The sequence below is a fragment of the Coloeus monedula genome, assembly GCF_965178545.1.
Source record: "Coloeus monedula genome assembly, chromosome: 26".
Lineage (NCBI taxonomy): Eukaryota > Metazoa > Chordata > Aves > Passeriformes > Corvidae > Coloeus > Coloeus monedula.
In genome coordinates this window covers 4,332,811-4,352,460 of record NC_138806.1, presented here as the reverse complement: position 1 = coordinate 4,352,460, position 19,650 = coordinate 4,332,811, and the positions used below count along the sequence as shown (strand labels likewise).

General features: G+C 44.0%; 1 protein-coding gene across 1 annotated transcript; it reads right to left on the bottom strand.

The window, feature by feature from the left end:
- Positions 1-1,523: 1,523 nt before the first annotated feature.
- Positions 1,524-17,072, bottom strand: SMARCE1 (SWI/SNF related BAF chromatin remodeling complex subunit E1). Its single transcript, XM_082297389.1, has 11 exons — positions 17,025-17,072; positions 16,212-16,262; positions 15,661-15,704; positions 12,662-12,766; positions 10,335-10,415; positions 9,104-9,235; positions 7,412-7,583; positions 5,609-5,781; positions 4,490-4,591; positions 3,773-3,983; positions 1,524-3,067 (listed from the first exon to the last, which is right to left on the bottom strand). The coding sequence occupies exons 2-11, from the start codon at positions 16,216-16,218 to the stop codon at positions 2,856-2,858; spliced, it is 1,239 nt and encodes a 412-aa protein (XP_082153515.1). The 5' UTR covers positions 16,219-16,262; positions 17,025-17,072; the 3' UTR covers positions 1,524-2,855.
- Between the last annotated feature and the right edge of the window lie 2,578 nt (positions 17,073-19,650).

Sequence of the window (19,650 nt, the reverse complement as noted above, 5' to 3'; positions counted from 1 at the left end):
AAGACTTGTCCAGGTGATACACAGGTGATTTTTTACCTTTTTTAAAAAAAACCCCCTTGTTTGTTCCTCCGTAAGCTTTTTCTTCTCTGAAAGTTCAGCTGCTGCACAAACATGAGGCTTTTGTCTTTCTGGGAAGCCAAGCTCAGTCCTGTGTGTAGGTGAGGGGTTTGGAAGGGATTTGGGTGGATGAAGCTCTCGGAGACCTGAGCTCTGGGTTCACTTTGCCTGGTGAATCATTTCTGAACAACCTCACAAGGTGCCTGGTTCTTATTTTAACATCTAAATCCATTTCAAAACTTACCCTTTGGGCCTGCTTTGTGCTATGTACCCGTTACTCTGTACCAGCTTTGTAGGTTAGAAGATTTTGAGGGTGATAAAATCTAATAATTACATTAATGCAAAAAAGAAAACCCTCCAACAAACCCCCAAACCAACAAAAAATCTTAAGATCAGTTCTTTTTTTAAACCAGGCTTCTTAATAACTTTTACTGAGTGCATTTTTGTGGTGAGATAAAAGCATATTTTTGACAACAACCCAACACAGACGAGAAGCTTCGCGTGCAGAGCAAACCAGCAGCAGCACCATGGTGATGTCAGAGGTCACAATGCCTGAGTCACACTCGAAAACCCCTGGTTTTTCATGAAGAGAAAAACAAACCAAAGAAAACAACTCCCTCGCACGATGCAAGGCTTGGATTTGCCTCTTTGCTTCAGGCCCCTGGGGGTGTGAGGAACTGCCAGCTCTCTGCACCCCAGATCTCCAGCCTGCACCCACCGCCTGCCAAACAGGGCACCCAGGAAGCAGAGCAGCTCCAGTGAGACCAGCAGCAAAGCATGAGGGCTCTTCCTCATGGGAGAAAGGGTTCCTGGCCCTGCTGGGGACCTGCAGGTGGGCACAGGGTCCATCAAGAACATCCCACTGAGGACCTGTAGGAGGGCATGGCGCCCATCAGGAGCTCCAGATTGCTCTGAGGAAGGGCTGCTGCAGGAGCCAGGTTTCTCCTGAGGCCAGTCCCTCTCCTGTGCTGGGTCCCTGATGCTCCTGTCCCTTGTGGGCACCTCTGCCAGGTACCACGGAGCTGGTCAGTGCTCCAACGCTGCCCACAGGCATTCGTTCAGGTTCTCATGTGCTTGGACAAGTTATTTCATCTGTGAAGACGACACCTACTCCCTCAGGTACACACCCTGAGCTGCACACACCCGTCTTTGCCAATAATTAGTTATTTACATTCACCTTGAGAATCTGGAGCAGATGAAAAGCACCCCCAGCCTACAGAACCCAGGGCTGCTGCAGATAAAAGCTGTTGCACAACAAGGGTTTGCAGCACCTCAGGTGTGGAGCCTCACCTGGGCCCTGTGAGGTGGGGGCAGGGAGGGGGGTGCTCCAGTCCAGCCAGCAGCTGGTACCGTGTAAGAAATCAAATCCTGTGTGTTTATTTTCCTCTGGCTTGAGGACAGAGGATGAAAGCTCTGAACCAAACAATGGCATTACCTTAGAAGACAAGAACAGACCACTGTGAGTTTAAAAAAAACCAAACATGTTGGATTTTATTATTTTTAGACCATTAAAAAAAAAAAGGATTTAAAAAACACCACCTGATAGACCCACTGCTCTGCAAAAACACATTGGTTCATTGAAACATCATGTGTTCTCTCAGTTGTAAATCCAAAAAGTGGCCCGTGGCTGTTGCTGCAATTCAGTTTAATTTTTTTTAGGGCTTTTGCTTATATAGGGCAAACTGTGGCCTTTTCAGTACATTTGTAGAGTCCCCAGAGGTTCTGAAAGCTCATGACAAGCAAAACTACTATTTTTTACCATTTGTGCCATATCAGTGACTGTCTGCTCAGAGAACATGTGCGTGTTTAAACGCTTTCCTGCTCTCTTCTGTGCCAGGTCTCCGGCTGAGGCCACACCAGGGTCTCTTGGTAGCAAATAAAGGAGTTAATTGGTAAAGAAAAGCAAAGGCTTGTTGAACAGAATCCTGCACCACAGAAAAAAATCCCTCAAGATGTGTCATTTCCTGCAAGACTACACTGAGCTTTTTGGAACTGGATCTCCTGACATGCCACACACAGAGCATGAGCAAGTTTCCATCACTGCAGAGCAGCTACTCTAGAAAAACAAGTTATACTAAAAACCCCTAAACCCCAGACTTTCAGCCTCACTCTGGAGCTGCTCCAGAGGACTGAGAGCTTTCTTTAAAAGGACAGACTGGAGCATCTACAGCAGAACTTGCTCTTCTGGCATGGAGTGCAGCAGTGGTGGGACACAGGGGACTTTTGGGGTTGTTAGGTAAGGAGAGGCTCCAGGTGACACCCTGGGCAGGCATCAGGTCTTCGCTCCATGCTGAGATCAGCTCTGAATGCCTCAGCCACATTCCAACCTCTCCAGAAATCCAGTGCCACTGCCAGGAGCAGGTCCCTCATGCAGTCAGGCCAAGACTGCAGCACAGGCGAGACGCCTGCACCTCACTGCTGCCACAAAGGGGCCGGAAGAGCCTTTGGGGAAAACTGCCACTGTGTCCATGGCACCAGAAGAAAGGGAGAAGGCCTGATTTCTCATACAGAAACCAAAAGCAGTTGTGTCTTTCTAGGGAAGAATTCCAAGTGATATAAGCACTTCTCCACACTGTAACAGCCGAGTTTAGATACATGAGGTTCCTGTTCTGCCTGCTGCAGGACACCCTGTGCCTCTACAGGCCCCTTCACATTGCTACGCTGATAACCTGACATGTCATTAAGCCCCAGTATCCTTTGGAGACGAGTGACAGAGGCAGGGAAGGTACAACAGCCGCAGAGCACGTTCTGAAATCAAACAGTACTTCATTACAGAGACACAGGAACGGAGTCAGTGATTATTCTTTCTTGTCACCCTCCTCGGCGATGGGGTCTGCGGGCGGCTCCTCCACGGTCGCGCTGTTGCTCTCTGAGCCGGTGTTGCTGTCGCTGGTTCCCTCCTCGGCCGTGCTGTCCACCCCTTCCTGCCCGCTCTCCTTGTCCTCTGGGGTGGAGGTTCCTTCTTCACCGTTCTGCTGGTTCTCCGTGCTCTCTTCCGGGTGAGGCTCTTCTGGAATAACACATTTCTCAGTGTCATTTACATGCCAATATTTATTTAGATTGTGCAATTAGGATTTAGGAAGCAACAGAAGCTGTAATAAATCTGAGTATTCCATAGCAGTTACTTCTGTCACTTAGAACGTGCAGGGACAGGCACAGCTCAGGGATCTCTCAATGCTGAGGATGCATGTGGTCTTGCCACAGCATCCTGATGTCAGCCACAGCTGCCTGCCCTCAGGATTCCAGCCATAAGAAAGCCATGCGCCTTGTTAAAGCAGAAGCACTGGAACTCAAACTCCTTGAACCCTCTTTCCTAATGCTCCTGCTGTTGCAGCAGTGACACAGAGACTCCTGAATCCAGCAGCATTTCTTACTGCTGCTGTTCCGAGCACAAAGCAGCTGGAAAATCTGCCTGACAGCAGCATAGGAAACAGTGCTGTTGCATCATCCTGGCTGGACACAGACACTGGGACAAGGAAACACAGTTAACTGAAGTCTAACTTTGGGTTTAGAATTTTTTTCCCCTGGGTACATCACACACAAAGCATGACATGGGGCTCTGTTGGATCCTATCCTCTCCTCTTTTAAAAAATGAGTAATTTAATGAGAAGAAAGCAAACGCCTGTGTTCACCAAGATGCAGTGAACTGTTCTCCTCAGAGACGCTTTAATACTGATCCTTGGAGATTCTGCAGCAGATGTTCAGATGCAGTTACCTGTCTCCATTGGAGTGCTCTCCTCTTCCTTCTTCTCCTCCCCCTTGCTGGCTGCCTGCTCCTCCTCAGCTGCCAGGCTGTTCTGACTGCGCTCAGCTTGCTCAGCTGCTTCCTTTTCCCTTTCCTCCTGTCTCTTGCGAGCCTGCTCCTCAGCTTGAGCAATTTCAGCTGCAATTTTTTCCATATCCACTTCCACTTTCAAACTGCACAACTAGCAATTAAAAACAAAACAAAACAAAGGAAAGCTCTTTAGCTCTTTTACTACTTCAGTTACGCTGAGAAATAAACCATCGGTAAACCCCAATGAGTTCATTATTTCTACACGCAGCACAGTCCTTTTGATTTTACAAAGTTTATATTAAAAGTAACTAGGGAGGGAGATACAGGCATATTACAAAAAAAAAAAAAAAAGGGAGAGGGAATAAATAAACAACACAGAACTTGTTATTTGAATGCAGCCAAGGAGAGCAGTGTGACCTCCACAGTGGCTTCAGACCACCTTCCTCCAGCTGCTCTGAGTGAACTCACCCAGCCCAGCCTGGAGGCACTCCAATGTCCCCACTAAAGGTCACTGAAGGAGCAGGAAATCATCCTGCACTTTGTACCACCCACACCAGGGCACTGCCCCAGCAGCTGGGCAATTGCTCAGAACTGAACAGAGAACTGAAGCACTTGTGGAACCAGCAGCTTCCTCAAAGTGAGAAAAATGAGTTGTACCCTTTTAAGCTCATTGTTGAAAGATTCTGTGCTTTCCAAAAACTTCCTCTTCTTTTCCTGGTGACGCTCCTCAATTTGCAGCAGCTCAGCTTCGAGTTTACGCTGGAAGTGAAACAAACAGCAAGAACCTCACTGTGCAGCCACCTGAGAGCTGGGCAAAGATACAGCTATGCATACAAATTTTCATATGGGTTTATTTTTAAATATTGGCCTAACATGTAAACATCCTTCTGCCTGCCTCTGATACCCACTAGCTCAGAAGTTCATACTGAAAAGTAGGAACAGTAAATGGGTCTGTGCAGCAGTTCAAGCATATTGTAAATGAAACACTGTGTACCTGAGGTGAAGCTTCCAGCATGAAATCTGCACATTTTCTTTCCTATTCTACACCCCTCAGGTCTGTACATACATATCCCACAGGTCTGTATATACACAGCTTGCAGGTATAGACACACCCTCCACATCAATTAACAAAGACCACAATTTGCAGGAAAAAAGGACAACCACCCCCTCCACCTTCCAAAATCTTCTAATTAAAAAACCCCCAACAAATCTCTACCTAATTCTGGTCTCGCTTCACCCACACACACATTGACCATGCTGAAAGGGTTCTTTTGGTAACATGAGTGTTTGGAAAACACAGGCATATGCCCAAAGCTAGGTAAAATGTGCAGGTGTGACTTCACCATATGCTTTGTATGAATTTAACTTCCAGTGAAAAATGTTAGAATAGCGACAATTTACTGAAAAAAAAAAAAGAATCATTACAAACAAGATGAGTGGTCAGGTACCTGAAATCACAACCCTACCAGTACCTATTAATCAGCAGACTGACACTGCATACAGAGGGTTGTGTGTAATAATGAAGAACTATGGAACTAACACTTAGGATATCCCAAAGAACAGAACAGAGCTTAACATGATCCTCCGAAACAAAACTGCACTGAAGGTGAAGTCTCACCTTCTGCAGCTCCCAAGAAATCCCAGGGATCAGCTCTTGGAGCACACAGAACATTGACACCCAGCAAGAACAGTCATGTAGGTGATCAAATGATCTGAGACTTGGAGTCCAGCCCAACACCACCGTGTTTTAGCTGCATCTGCATCCTTTCTCTTTACCTGATGAACCATTAAAGACTGAACCTGGCGTTTCAGGACTTGCATTCTGGCTGTGGTGACCACGGAGCGGACGTCGGGCACCACGCTCTCGCTCAGGATCTCACTGATGAGCCGGTGGTTCCTCTGGAACCGAGCTGTGGCCGTGTGCTTCATGGAAAACCCATCATCATAATCTGGAACAGGAGTTTAAGGGGTAACTGCTTTGATTCCACAAAGTGAGTGTCAAGTCTAAGGACACCATACCCATGTTACCACTCACCAAAAACAAAGTATCAGCCCTAACACCAGTAGCTGTCACGTCACAAAGTTCACAGTAACAAACACAAAGCATCAGGGAATCAGAAAAGGAGACAAAGTGTGGCCAAGGCAGAATTTACCTAGCACAGCTCTAATGGCTGATTTCACATGCATTTCCCACAGCTGAAACTGGGACTGACCTAGTTATTCACTCTGTTGCCTTCCACATTTCCACAGTAAGAGGGACTATTAATACACCAAATAGAAGACCCATTCCTGATTAATCATGTTTCCAGAACAAAATGTCAGCAGGACAGTGACTCCTCTATAAATAACCTTTGTAGCACAGATCAAAACCACTTATTCTTTTGAAACACCGAGGACTGAAAGCATGAAGCAGTAAGACATGTTTACTCATCACTGAAAATTCATAGGCATGTATTAAGAGTATTCGATTATTTATTAGTAAGTGCATTTCTCTAAAGAGAAACCAGTTAAGCAACAAGTACGAATTATGTCCCAGAACGATGCCATGTAGAAAAGTCCAGAAGTCTGATTTATTTTACGTTAAGTATTCCTACTGGAGATGACTATCCCAACTATTCACAGAAATCTTAAGAAGCTGAACATCATGCCAGCAGACACTACCAAAGAAGAGAACTAGTAATGAAAGTTTCTTTATTTCAAAGTGTTATATTCAGTTTCTTATGGGGGTATCTGAATAGACAAAGCAAAAAAGAGGTAACGGCTGGTTCTGCCTGAGTCTACTTGGCTTAGGTAGCACAGAACAGAATCTCAAGTCCCCAGGTTCCAACTATGCCAACATGAAATGTATTTACATAAATGTTGCAATTACCTCACACGGGGGAAAGTGCCGTTTGCCATGAGCTTTATCTCAGGGGTGTGCTTTAACAAGGGGGAAGGAAAAAAAAGGGTGTAACTGAGTACATTTTTCACCCTCAGGTTTCAACAAGTATTTGGTGATGAATTTAAAAGCAGCCATGAGGTGTGTGAGGCTGACTTTTCCCACTGGGTGGGGTGCATTTCCTCGCAGTCAAATAAACTTTCAGAATTTTCTCATCAACTTGTCAGCAGCAAGGGCACCTCACTCCCTACACAATCTCAAATGACAGTTGCTGAACACGTTCAAAGTTCAGGTGCTCTTAATCACACCAGAACTCTGCCTGTCAGATTTACGCACTTCTGGTAATAAAGCACAACATTCCATCCAAGTCGGATTAAATCAGGCATCTAAGCCTTTTCTAAAGCATGTGCTAAAGCCGTTATGGAGCTGTAAGCAGACTGATTTGGTTTGAACTATTAAGCATTACTTCACACTTAATCAGGATGGATTGGAATAACTTTTGCCACAGGTGCCACCTTACTTTTGAGAACAAAGTCAGCTGTATGGAATAAAATGTGATAACGAGAACTGGCATTAAAGCACCAAAGCAGAAATGAAGCCATGTGAAGTGCTGCCTAAGGTGCACACGGGTGGTTTTCTGTATCTCCATGGCCGATCCTGCCAGGAAGGTGTCCCACTGGGAGTGCACACACACTCCTTACCATCAGGATCCTCTGCAGGCTGGATGCTCATGTAGGGCTCCCCCTTCTCCATGCGCGACTGCCGCTGCCGGCTCTCCTCTTCCAGCGCTGCCTCGGCGCGGCTCTTGGCGTTGATGTAGGCCAGGTAGGCAGGGGAGTTGTGGTAGGCCTTCATGGACTCGTTGTACTCGATCTGAAAGGTGACCAACACGGTTTGATTGCACCACTGGGTGATTCCCACCTCGCCACAACTGTGCTGTGTAACTCACAGCGCGGTTACACAGATAAAGCTGCTCTGAATTGTCTGGCTGAGAGACAAATGACCAGATTCTCTCAGTCTTTCTTTTTTACAAATTAGAACTTCTTCTATAGTCGTTCGTGTTTTAAAAACACAGCTGGTCTTTTAGGTCCTTTTCAGTTTTACTACCTGGAAGTCTTATGATAGCTTTGTTTTCTGAGATTTCAAATTCAAACACCTCAGAACATTTAAGTTCTGGTAAGATGAAATTAGCAAACACAAAATATTCTCAGTAATTCTCTGGAGTTCTAACTAAATCTGTGATTCTGATTTCTTCTCTTTCCTTATGCCAGTATGTCATGAACCACTTTTCAAAATCACTCAAGACTTGTCCATTCTTTGACCCATCCCCGCACTGGGATGGCACAGAAAGCTGCAGCCAGGCTCCTGTCTCCTTCTGGCAGCAGGACAGCAGCACTATTTTTCACATTCTTTGAAATTACCTCTTCCCTTTGATTTGCTTTCTTTAATCTCACTTTTAAGATTTTGTACAGTGATTTCAGATATTTCCAATGAAAAATAGTTACAATCTATGATACTGTTAAAGGTACCTAAAACTCTTGTTTATGATCAGGACCAGAATCCTTCTGCCTTGGCACTGCACAAATAGAAACCAGCTGGCCCCTGCCCCAAGGAGCTTACAATCTAAACATCATTACCAAGGTAAAACCAGTAATTCCTGGATTTTTTTTTTTCTCAGCTAAGAGCACCCAGCTTTGCAGTACTTCTCTATTGCCTTGGAATAAAACCAGCTGAGATTTGACCAGGTATCCACAGCCTCAGGTGCCTGCCAGGTGTAAGCACAACACATCAGCTGGACAATTCTCCCTTGGTACCTGAGAATCACAAGAACAGTCTCGTACAGGTGCTCAACACTTACCAACCTAGACACGAGGTAGCTGTCATCTCTTGTCATTAAGATCAATAAAACCGAAACAAAAGCACAAAAAACCCCTACAAGTTGTAGCATTTTCTATTAAGAAACAAAACACTAATGCCACAGCGTGGAGTTCCACCAGGAAAACCAAACCCCACGTGACTGGAAGTCTCTTAGGAACACGTTCATGACAACAGCAGTAGTTGCAGAGCACCAGTTTTGAAAGAGGATTTTGGTGTTGAGACAATCTTTTCAATACTGATGTTGTACAATCAAATCCATTCATTAAACAGTTAAAATCGACACTCAATTATAAATACTTCATTTTGAATTAGGTCTAAAAACTGACCAGTCACAGTTGATGCACAGTTATTTAAAAAAATCTAAGAGACGTGTCAGGACAAACTTCCATTTAAGTTACATACAGGGCTCTCGTGAATGCCTCAAACACCCCTGCATGGGGAAGATGAATTTTTCTTCTCAGACCAGTTCCTAGAAGAATCAGCTGTAATAAACATCCCAGATTTCTTCCATTTACCTTTTCAGCTTCATATTCATTCAAATACTCTTGCTTCTCTTCATCAGTGAGATCTCGCCACATTCCTCCAATAATCTTGCCAATTTCCCATAACTTCAAATCAGGATTGGACGCCTTCACTTGGTCCCAGACCTTAACAGAAACAGCTGGAGCTTTACTAATGATATCTAAATACTTCCAAATTAAACATTTTATATTGTCATCTCAGTGTTCTTTCTGGAATCACCATGAAAAACAGGATAAAGTTAGGAATGAGTCTGGCTAAACTATCTGGACTATTTTCTGGGGCAGGAAGTCAGTAGGAAGCCAGCTACTGAACCAGGCAATTGCTGAGTGGCTTTGGTCTCATGGGAATATTGCCTTTAACCCTCTCAATTCTCTTCTTAAATGCACATCGCTGCATCTCGGGGAGAAAATGCTACTGAGTAAACACATCCAGCAGTAGATTATGACAAAGAGACTGAGCTTTTCAGATCAGAATGTAACATTTCACAATATTTCAGTCTTGCTGATCAATCTGAGTTCCAACAAGTTCTGACTCCACCAAAAACGTTTCTAACTTTATAGGGAAAAAAAAAGGAGAGCTGCCAGTGTAATTTCTTGCTGCGCCACTTGACTTTTTTTTTTGTGTGTGTGTTGATGTTTTTTGGCCTAAGACAGACATGCTGGTAAAGATACTTTACCAGAAGTGGAAGAAATTCCTTCTGGCTCACCTGCTTCAGCCAGGCTGCCATGCCCTCCCCATGCCCCATCAGATTCCAGACTCCACAAGAGTCTCTCTCCTACTTTCTGTCAAACAGTTCACAGAATAGCGAAGCGAACGTTGCCACAGGCTAGGGTGGTGAAGGAGAACATGCAAAGTCCACTCATTGCTACTCTTCAGTCCAGCTACAGCACTGCACCAAGCCCAGAAAACGCAAGGAATACTTCCTTTATATAAAAAAGTTCTGTCAGTAAGTCACAGGAACTTCTGAATGTGGCGGGGTGGATCCTTGTCAGCAGACAGTGGTAGGAATTAGCATTTTAGCAATTTTCCCCCCAGAAATTGGCAACTGTGTGACCAGACTACTTCTGCCTTTGTTCTGCAGGGCAGACTCTGTACTTTACATCCCCTTAAGAGAGCGCAGGCTGTTAGGAGTCAACGTTTAGAAGCTGAAACTAAGATCATAGCAATTAATTGTTAGCACAAACGAACACTGACTTTATTACTGATGGACACTGTAATACCCACCTTCCGGCTGTACCTCATGTAGGGCATCAGGGGCTTGTCTGGGGGTTTGGGGGGCTTTGGAATGGTAATACCAGAGGAAGCCTATAAAAGAACCGGATAAATCCATTTGTTAATGGGGTCGCTGGACACGCACTAGTTTTGGAAAACACTCATTCTTGTGCATTCACACACCCCCACCAAGAGAAGCAAGCAATATCAAAAAAATTACCCAGTCTGTAAGTGAACAAGCACTAACTAGAGCTGGTCCTCACAGGAATAATTTCCAATGTAAGTTTGTCCTTTTCTCTGTAAGTTTACAGAGCAGTAACTAGATAAATCCTTAAAAGGGCTCCATGTTCTTAAAACTGAACTACACAATTTAGGAACTGACATGGAAACACCAATCCCAGCTGGTTGTTTTTTCTCACTTCTGATGACTAATTTATTTCATCTGTTTTGACAAATTTAATGGGGCTACTGTACAGGTGAAAAAAGATATGAAGAAAGTTTAAAACCATTAAGTTAGAGACATTATCAAATAATGTTCACAATTACTTGTCTGCAAAATTTGTCAGTGGTAATTTGGAGCCAATTAACAGACTCTTTATGGAAAGAAAACAACCCTATGCAGCTAAAAAGTACGTATGTGCTCTACTTGTAGCCAAGCTGTAATGAATTGTCCCAAGTAAGCCTGGAACATGCTCCAGTGCTCTGTCTTCCTTTGGCTTTATGCTGCCAGACACAGTGCTGGCACCACACAAAAGGCCACTGAGCTCTAATGCTGCTGCTGGAAAGCTGCTGCCTCCCCTCATGTCCTCTCAACCCACAAAACACCTGACCAGGGTTTGCTCCTAAAACAGTGCAATTACATCACAGCTCCTGTCAACTGCAGGGTCTGAAACCGTCCACTCTTCCAGCACTTCCACATGCCAGGAGTTCTATTAAGTGTGAGTATTTACATGAAAATATAAAGCAAGTTCAAGATCTTTCAGGGCTGTGGCCTGTAGATCCATAGTTGGGTGTAGCCCAGAAAGCTCACATTAAATACTCGGTTTTCCTCCTGATAGTTTTTTCTGCTGAATTTATGGAGCTCTATGAACAATGCATACAGAACTGTGTATAAATAATGTGCATGAGGTATATGCATTACCAAAATGTATACATAGATACACATACAGATGGGTTGGAAAAACATTAACGGAAACTGTTTAATGCTTTTAAATTAAGAGGGATTTAAAGACACCATCCATATACTGGGATATGCATGGCAGAGCAGGCTGTGTATGCTTGTGACATACAGAAACAATGAAGTTCTCAGACAAAACCTGACTTAGTCTTGTATAAGGAAAGTATCCATTCGGACAGTCAATTCCAGCTTGTAGGGGAAGGTCCTTTCTGTAAATGCTTTAAGATATTGGATGAACTTCATATATGAAGTTTGAAAGGTTTAAATGAGAGGCATAAAAAGAGTTCACTTCTTTAAAAGCACCATGTATTTCGTCCTTGAGAAACCTTTGTATCACCTTCCAAACTGATCAGAATTTTTGAGGTACAAAGTTTTACATGGAAAAACCTTAAAGTTGTGAGATATTTAAGAAAATACCAGGGATTTACGCTATTTCTGTTGTGTTATGAAAGTGTTACATTTCCACTGCCTATTTTTGTTTCCTAACTGCATACAATGCTCAGGACTTGATTCATATTTGAAAGAAGCTGTCACCTACCTCATCACTTGTCTCTATCTCACTTTGTTTACATCATGAAAAATGAATGTAACATCCATTTCCCACACAATGACATATATACGAGCTAAAAGGATTCTATTTTTTTATCATCATCACGCTTTTGTTGAAAAAATAATGACTGAACTTGGGACGGTGCAGTTATTACCAGACTACGACCAGAAAGAAAAATAAAGGCCAGTACCTCTCACATGGCTCAACAGGATGATGAAACGACTATCAACGATCTCCAGTTTGCAAAATGTTCTTCCTTATTTTTGTGCCAATCAGCAAAAAGAGCAGTTCCCTCCCTCCAAAAATTCATACCCAGCTACAGAACTTTCTCCTATGCATGCAGTGGTCACTGAAGACCACAAAGTGTCTTTTTGGACGTCTGCATCATATACCATTACCAGTTTTCCCTGCTGAGTAAAAGCCCATTTTCCTGCAAAAGGTTTCAGAGTGAAGGGGAAGGGGGGGAGGGTGAGGAGTAAGAATCAGAAGTTGGTTTTGGGTTTTTTTTTATAAAGAAGTGGCAGCAGCCAAGACTCCGAAGAACCTAACCCTAAAGCCATTTCTGGTCAGTTCCTGGTGTTTGCCGGAGGACGTAATAGTTGATTCTCCTACCGTGACCCGGCTGTTGGTGCCCGGGTTCCCTCCCAGCCTGTAGTTGTTGTAGGCCAGATGGCTGTATGGATTGTATCCCACAAACCCTGGGGTGCTGGGCATTTGCTGATGGAAACAAATGAGACAAAAACACGAATGAGAAATGAGCTCAAACGAGGAAAACACAGAAATGAAAATGAACTGCAATATGGCATGCAAAAGCAACCAGAATTCAAACAAGCAATGAGGTGTAGCAGTTGGTGTCTTCCCAACACACACAACTTACTCCAGTATAAACCTAGTAAGGAAACAGGACTTTTAAGTAAATGTGTCACTACAAATTTCTGTCTGAAACTGGTGATTTTATTTCTATTAAATGTGTAACTCATTTAAACAAGTATTCTGTAAATTCAGCTCATGGCTAATAAAGTTTTCCAACATAAGCCACCAAGGAATTCAGAAGACTCTTGTCCCCAAAGAGTGAAAGTTACAGGGCAGCACAGCACCCGGTGGTGGGGCAGAAATCCCCAGTACCCACATTCATTACACCAATGAAAATCCCTGCCTGCTTTTCTTCCCAGCATTCTGCCTTCCCAACAAATGGGGCCAGGGGAGGAAATCTCTCAAAGCACCATTTGTGCTCCACCACCAGTGGCTGAAGACAATTTCCAGAGACATCCCTCTGTTATAAGGCAGGCTGTAGACTGACAGAGCTGAGGGACTCTACATCTGCAGTAAAACCTGTAAGTTAAAAACTTTAAAGTAGTTTGAACAGATCACCAAATCCAAGACAATTCAGAAGTTAATCAATACATCTTCATTCATGAAAGTGGATTGATTTGTTCTCACCTCAGTCACACAGAAAAAAAATCTCGTTTCTTTACATTCCCTTTTCACTTATCTATGGACACTCAAGTTTCACCAGGTTCCCTGTACTTCCCTCCTCAAATACATTTCTTTTTCCCGTTATCCCCCCTTTACCAATTGGATTTTGTTGGAAAAATAGATCAACTATTTAATGATAATTGTGATTAAGTCCTGACTGGTGGTTCTATGATTCCATTAGGATTCACAAGAGCCTGGAGTGTTTCTGGACATTTTAGGTGTCATTCCCCCAGTGTCCCACTCTCCAGCAGCCCTAATAAACACTTCAAGAGTCCTTCACAGAAATTTGCTGACTGGACCTGTTCCAGATTACAGTTATAAAAATTTGACAAATAGGTTCAGGACTCTAAGAACCAAAGTATGACACATATGAACACTGAACAGAAGTGTTCTAGGAGCTGACTACAATAACTATGAAGGTTTCAGGTCAATGCAGACACACTGCAGGAGTTTATTTCTAAATATACAAGTGCAGAGGAAAATTATCCTTTAACAGTCAGTCTTCAATACAGATTTTATTGCCAAGCTTTTTAACTCAGTGACAGCAGCTGATGTGCTCATCTGTATGCCTGGGCTCATGACATACACATTCACTACTTCATAAGACACCGTTTTACTACAGTTTTTCGTATTACCATAACAACAGGTTTTGAATATGTTGAACTACACCTCTTCAATAAAACCAGGTGACAATTGTAATCTCCGTCTGCTTAATTCTTTATTTCTGCAAGACAGGATTTAAATGTTACCAGGGAACTACCTTGCATCACATGGAGAACTTTTATTTCATCTACATTACTGCAGTTATGAGAATTACTGGGATTTTGTTGACTGCAGCACCTGGAACTGGCTGTGGAAGAACAAGCAAGGTTATTTGGCTACTTTGTGACTTGCATTAACAGAGCACAGACCATCACCTGAAGGACTGTATAAAATGTAATACAAAATAAAAGATGCTTGCAAGACAGGCAATGCACATCACTGGTTGCAGTTCTGACATGTGCTTCATGTATCCTTCTGAAGGACTGCACCACCACATCAACGTAAACCATTAAAAAACTGCATCCATGCTACATCCCAAAGGAATCACACGTGTATGCACAACTCTTGATGCAGGAATCCAGTGGTCAGAGTGGATCCATCATGTTCCTTCTAACACTGCCATAGATCTATTTCGCTGTGTGCAAAATGAAAACTCTGAGCAAACTATACAAATCAAGTTTTATTTATGTAAACTTACAAAAACGTAACTTGTATTTATGCATTATATAATTTTCAAGCCTTTTCCTGTAAAGTATAGCACAATAAATTTGAAGGATCACATTCCTTCTAACTCCCATCCTGCAGAAATCAGAGACATACTACTGGGTAATAGTTTTCCAATTTACTTTGGTAAAAAAATTCATTATAGCATCTTTGCTCATTCTTCTGTACAAAGGATTTGTCCTGAAATCCAAACTATTCAGAAATGTGACCAAAGAGGTGCATTTGCTTTGAAACAGTTCTCTGCCCACAGCACACTGTTACTGCAGCACCTTTGTACATCCAGGAATGTCACTGGACAGGATTCAAAGCTCCTGTTCATGTTTTCCTCAGTGTCATGCCACACCACTTTACTAGAAAGTAAAATATTTCCCAGGCCCTAGACTCCAAAATACCAGTGATTTCAAGGAATGCAAGACTGGCATCAGGAGAGTTTCATTGTTGTGAGCCAATGTAACAGGATGTTTCATAATCCTACGTTCCACTGAAAAGCAGCTCAGTACAACAGGAATGTGGAAAAACGCAGTGCCTGCCCGTGATTTGGGCACAGGCTGAGTAGGATGTTTTACCATCAAATATATCAGTTGCTTCTTAACTATTCCAATACTGCTGCAACCCACTGTAAGTCATTTGAGATGAGCGACTGCTCACAGAAAATTCAGTGTTTGCAAGATCCCAGCCTTGAAGGCAAAACAAATTTATTCAGCTTTTCTTTCCCAAACTTCTCAAAAAAGAATTATATTAATTTAAACAATTCATATCACATTAATTAGTATCGTGTTTCCCATACAGGAAGGTGATGCAACTCCATAATTACTTTTCTGGGAGGTTACTAAAGGCTCTGTGTTAATGAGAAAAATCGCTATACTTACGGTTGCAGGAGCTGGGGTAGGAGGTGGGGCATAGGATGGCCTTTCTGTTAAGATAGAAATGTAAGCACATTTTTTTTTTCTTGAAAATCTGAACGAATTCTTAAGGCATCTGCTGTGAACAACATTTTTAAAGGAATTTATAAAAACAAAAAAATTCTACTGTGAAAGACTTTATGTTTTGCCACTGAAGAGCAAAAAGCAACACAAGCGAAAGAAAAATTGAAGCCCCCCCCATTGCTCTAGTCCCAGACTTTTATTCAAGCAGAAAACTGGAGAATATGAAATTCATTAATATGCACACCAATTACATGGAGGGAAAGCATAAATGCAGTCAAACAGGATTTAGAAGCTGTGATATCTGGATTTCCTATGAGAACAATATGCTAGGAATCAGCCACAGAAGGATGTAAGGCCAAGAGTTGTCACTGCACTTCCTACAATTTCTTTTAATGCCAGGAATAATGGCATTATCTCACAAACAGGTTCTGCAGAAACAGATCTTTAAAACATCAAGTTAAACAAAAAAAAAACCTTAAAAAAAAAAAACTTACTTGACATTTTGATAGTCAAATTTTCAGCCACCTGACATTATATTTTTACTTCTGCAAGACAAAAGAAGATCACGCTAGTAAATGTTGTGCCTTTGCCCCCCTCCCCCCCCCCCCCAACTTTGAAGCTTCAATTGTTATCGATACCAGTGATCACCAAAGTTTGTCAGTTTTGGAATACAGACAAAAGAATTTTCAGAAACCAAGGTGTTATCTCTTTGCAAAACGAATGGACTTTCCAAGGAACCTGGCCTTAAATAGCTGTGCAAGAGCACACAGGTTTAGGTCACTTTCATATTGAAGGATCTAAGTAAATATATTTTGCCCCTTACGGAATAAAAAGAACATAGCCCATTCTTTTACACTCACTGTTTCAGAAATCTGGTATGCACACATAAATAACCAAATGATGTGTCTCTCCTTTACAGGGTACATACAACAATGACCGAGCCCGGCAGCTGGGGTCTCACAGGCAATGCTTAACCTTTTAGCACCGAAACCAGGAGTGCGTCAAACAACGCTGTAACGAAGTGTTTTTTTCGGCCTTTCTCTTCAAATAACGCCACGGCGGCTGCAACCGCCTTTAGAATCCCTACTAACGACGTGCTCCGGGGCTCGCACACGGGGCTGGCTCGGGGAGATCGAGCGGAGCCTGAGCGGGCCCAAGGCGGCCACCGGGCGGGAGAGGGGGGGTCCCTCGGCCCCAGCGCTCCCTCCCCGGGCCCGAGGGCCCTCCCGAGCTCCGCAGCGCTTGCGGTACCGGACCGGGGCCGTCCCGAGCCCCCCGGTCAGACCCGCCGAGCCCCTCACACTCACCCGCTCGGCGCGGCCGCGCTCCCTTTGTTCCCACGGGCCGGGGCGGCGGCGCGGGCGCCTGCGTACTCCGCTCCGCACTTTCGACACATCGCCCCCGGCCCACCGGGGACTTCCTACTCACCATCGGGGGGGCCTGTTCGGCTGCCCGCGCCCCACTGAAGGGCCAGGGCCGTCCCTGCGCCCTCCGGGACGGCGGCCACCCCAGGGGCCGTGGCGAATCTGCGGGGTGCAATACGAACGCCGCGCGAGGGGCGACCCCGCCCGCCATTACCGGCACGGAGGCGCTGCCTCGCCGGGCGCGTGGTGTCGTTGGGGCTCCCGAGGCTCCCCAGACCCGCAATGCCCAGCATCGTGCTCGTCCCCTTCCCCCGCGCCGGGCACCGCGGTCACGGTGCCCCGAGTGGTGGCTGCCGGTGGCGAATCTGCGGCGCAGGGGGGTCGGTGGACGCCTCGTGCCCGCTGCGCTTTAGCACCTCCTCCCCCTCGCGGGCGGCGCGCGGCCCCTGAGGGGATTTTGGCGCCTTTTTCCTCTCACGGGCGGCGCGCGGCGCCTGAGGGGATTTTGGCGCCTTTTTCCCCTTACGGGAGGCGCACGGTCCCTGAGGCGCTCTGGGCCCCGCGCTGCCGTGAGGCGACGGGAAAACGCTGCGGGGTCGTGTCCGAGCCCGAATAATATCCCGTAAAGGTAGCGATGGAGTCAGGTGAACCGTCCGTCAGTGCCGGGGGATCCTGGTCTCTGCACAGTGTGGTGCCGAAATGGCGGTTTAGGATGGCAGCGCTTCCAGAGGTGGTTGAGTGGAGCAGGACGAGCTCTGAGGGCAGCGGGAAGGTGCCGGTGTTTGGGAGAAGGCCAGACGAAGGGGGATGGCGTTAGGGACGGCTGAGGAGGCAGCGAGATGGACCCCGGGTAATAAATACTATAATGTATGATAATTGTCAACTAAATCAGCGTGACAACTCAAAACACTCTGCTGCTGAATCACACAGGATTGTAAATTAACCAGTAGTTTGGGAGCAGTGGAATTGTCCACAATTCCTTGCAGAAATCAGCAAAGGTATCACACACAGGTAAAACTCTCCCAAATATCAAACAAGGTGAACCGTGTGGCTCTGAGGGTATGAGGAGGATGAGGAGTTCCAGACCTCACCATTCAGCTTTAAGAGCCTTTTACACTGAAAATTATCGAAGTGACTGAATTAAATATGAAAACTTTGGCAGTGAAACTTGAAAGTTGGACGTTGAACGTTTGACGTTGAAATTGAATGTTTGGCATTGAAATGCTCTCACGTGGCCAATAAGATATATTTCTAGACATTCACGAGGGAGAATTTGGGTGGATCTGAAGGAAAGCCAAGGGGGATGGTACCTGCCTAACCCGAAAGGATGATAGAAGGTGAAAAGAAGAAAAACTAACTCAACATGAGTTGCTGCAAGTTGGTCTTGATGCCTATAGTTCCACTGGCCCAGTCTGTGTTCATGCTTAAATAAACTTACTTTTATGAGCAAATAAAGAGAGAAGAGCTCTGCCCTCATCTGCTTAGACTCTGCTGTCTGTGCCCACAATGGACATTTGTTGACATGCAGCAGAATAATCTGTGACTTCAGTTTTATATTAAAGCAAGAGTTGAAAAGCTTCCTCAGCCAGCAAAAATACGTCACACTAGTTCACCAGCTTCACTGGGCAGGAAATGGTAAAGAAAAGGTGAGAAAATACTTATAAGAGGTGAAAAATAACCTGTTTTTTTCCCCTGTTTTTGACCAGGTTTCCTCCTAGTTTCATACATTCACTTCTAGTTTATTAGTAACATGGTTTTGTTGATAGTGTAAACTGCATTTAATGTTAAATTGAAAATAGAAATTTTGAAATATTTATTAATTATTTTAAATTTAACTTTAATTTAAAAATTTTAATTATTTAAAATGTACTTATCTTAAAAAATTATTTATTATAGTGTTCAAGTATGTTTACTGAAACACACACTCCATACTAATAGTTCTAAATCATTATATGTTTTCAAAGCCACCAATGTATTCCCTGCTTTTATTTACCGTGCTCTTTGCCTCAATTCCATCTTGTGATAGTGAAAGGCTTTGCCAGCATACACTTTTTAATATCCTGTACAATATATAAGTAGTTTTATTGATTTAATGGAATTGTTTATACCGCACCGTGCTCACCAGGGGGGATGTAAAAGCTTATTCTTACCCAACTGTTTTAATTACCAGCAGTTTCATAAGCTCTGGAATGAGGACAGACATTCACTGGCAAGTAGGTTGAGACAATGAAACTCGTTTTTACATCAGCTGTTTGCAGGTGCTGGTTGGCAGAGGCTCAGCTGGTCTGGATTTAATTAGCAGCAGAGAAATGAAGAATTCTCTGCCATAGTATTAAGCTTCAGTGTTAATTTTTTTTTTTTTAATTCACCTTTAAAGTGACCTAAAAATGAGGGTGAGATGTTATTATTTTGATGTCCACGTGGAGTTCACACTGACACCTGTTCACTAGTTTGTGAACAAAAGAGAGTTCTTTACATTTGAAGAGATGGAATTTATGAATAATGCAAAAATAGATACTTACTGAAAGGGGTGAAAACTTAGTTGAAACCAGAATGCCCACTTGAACCA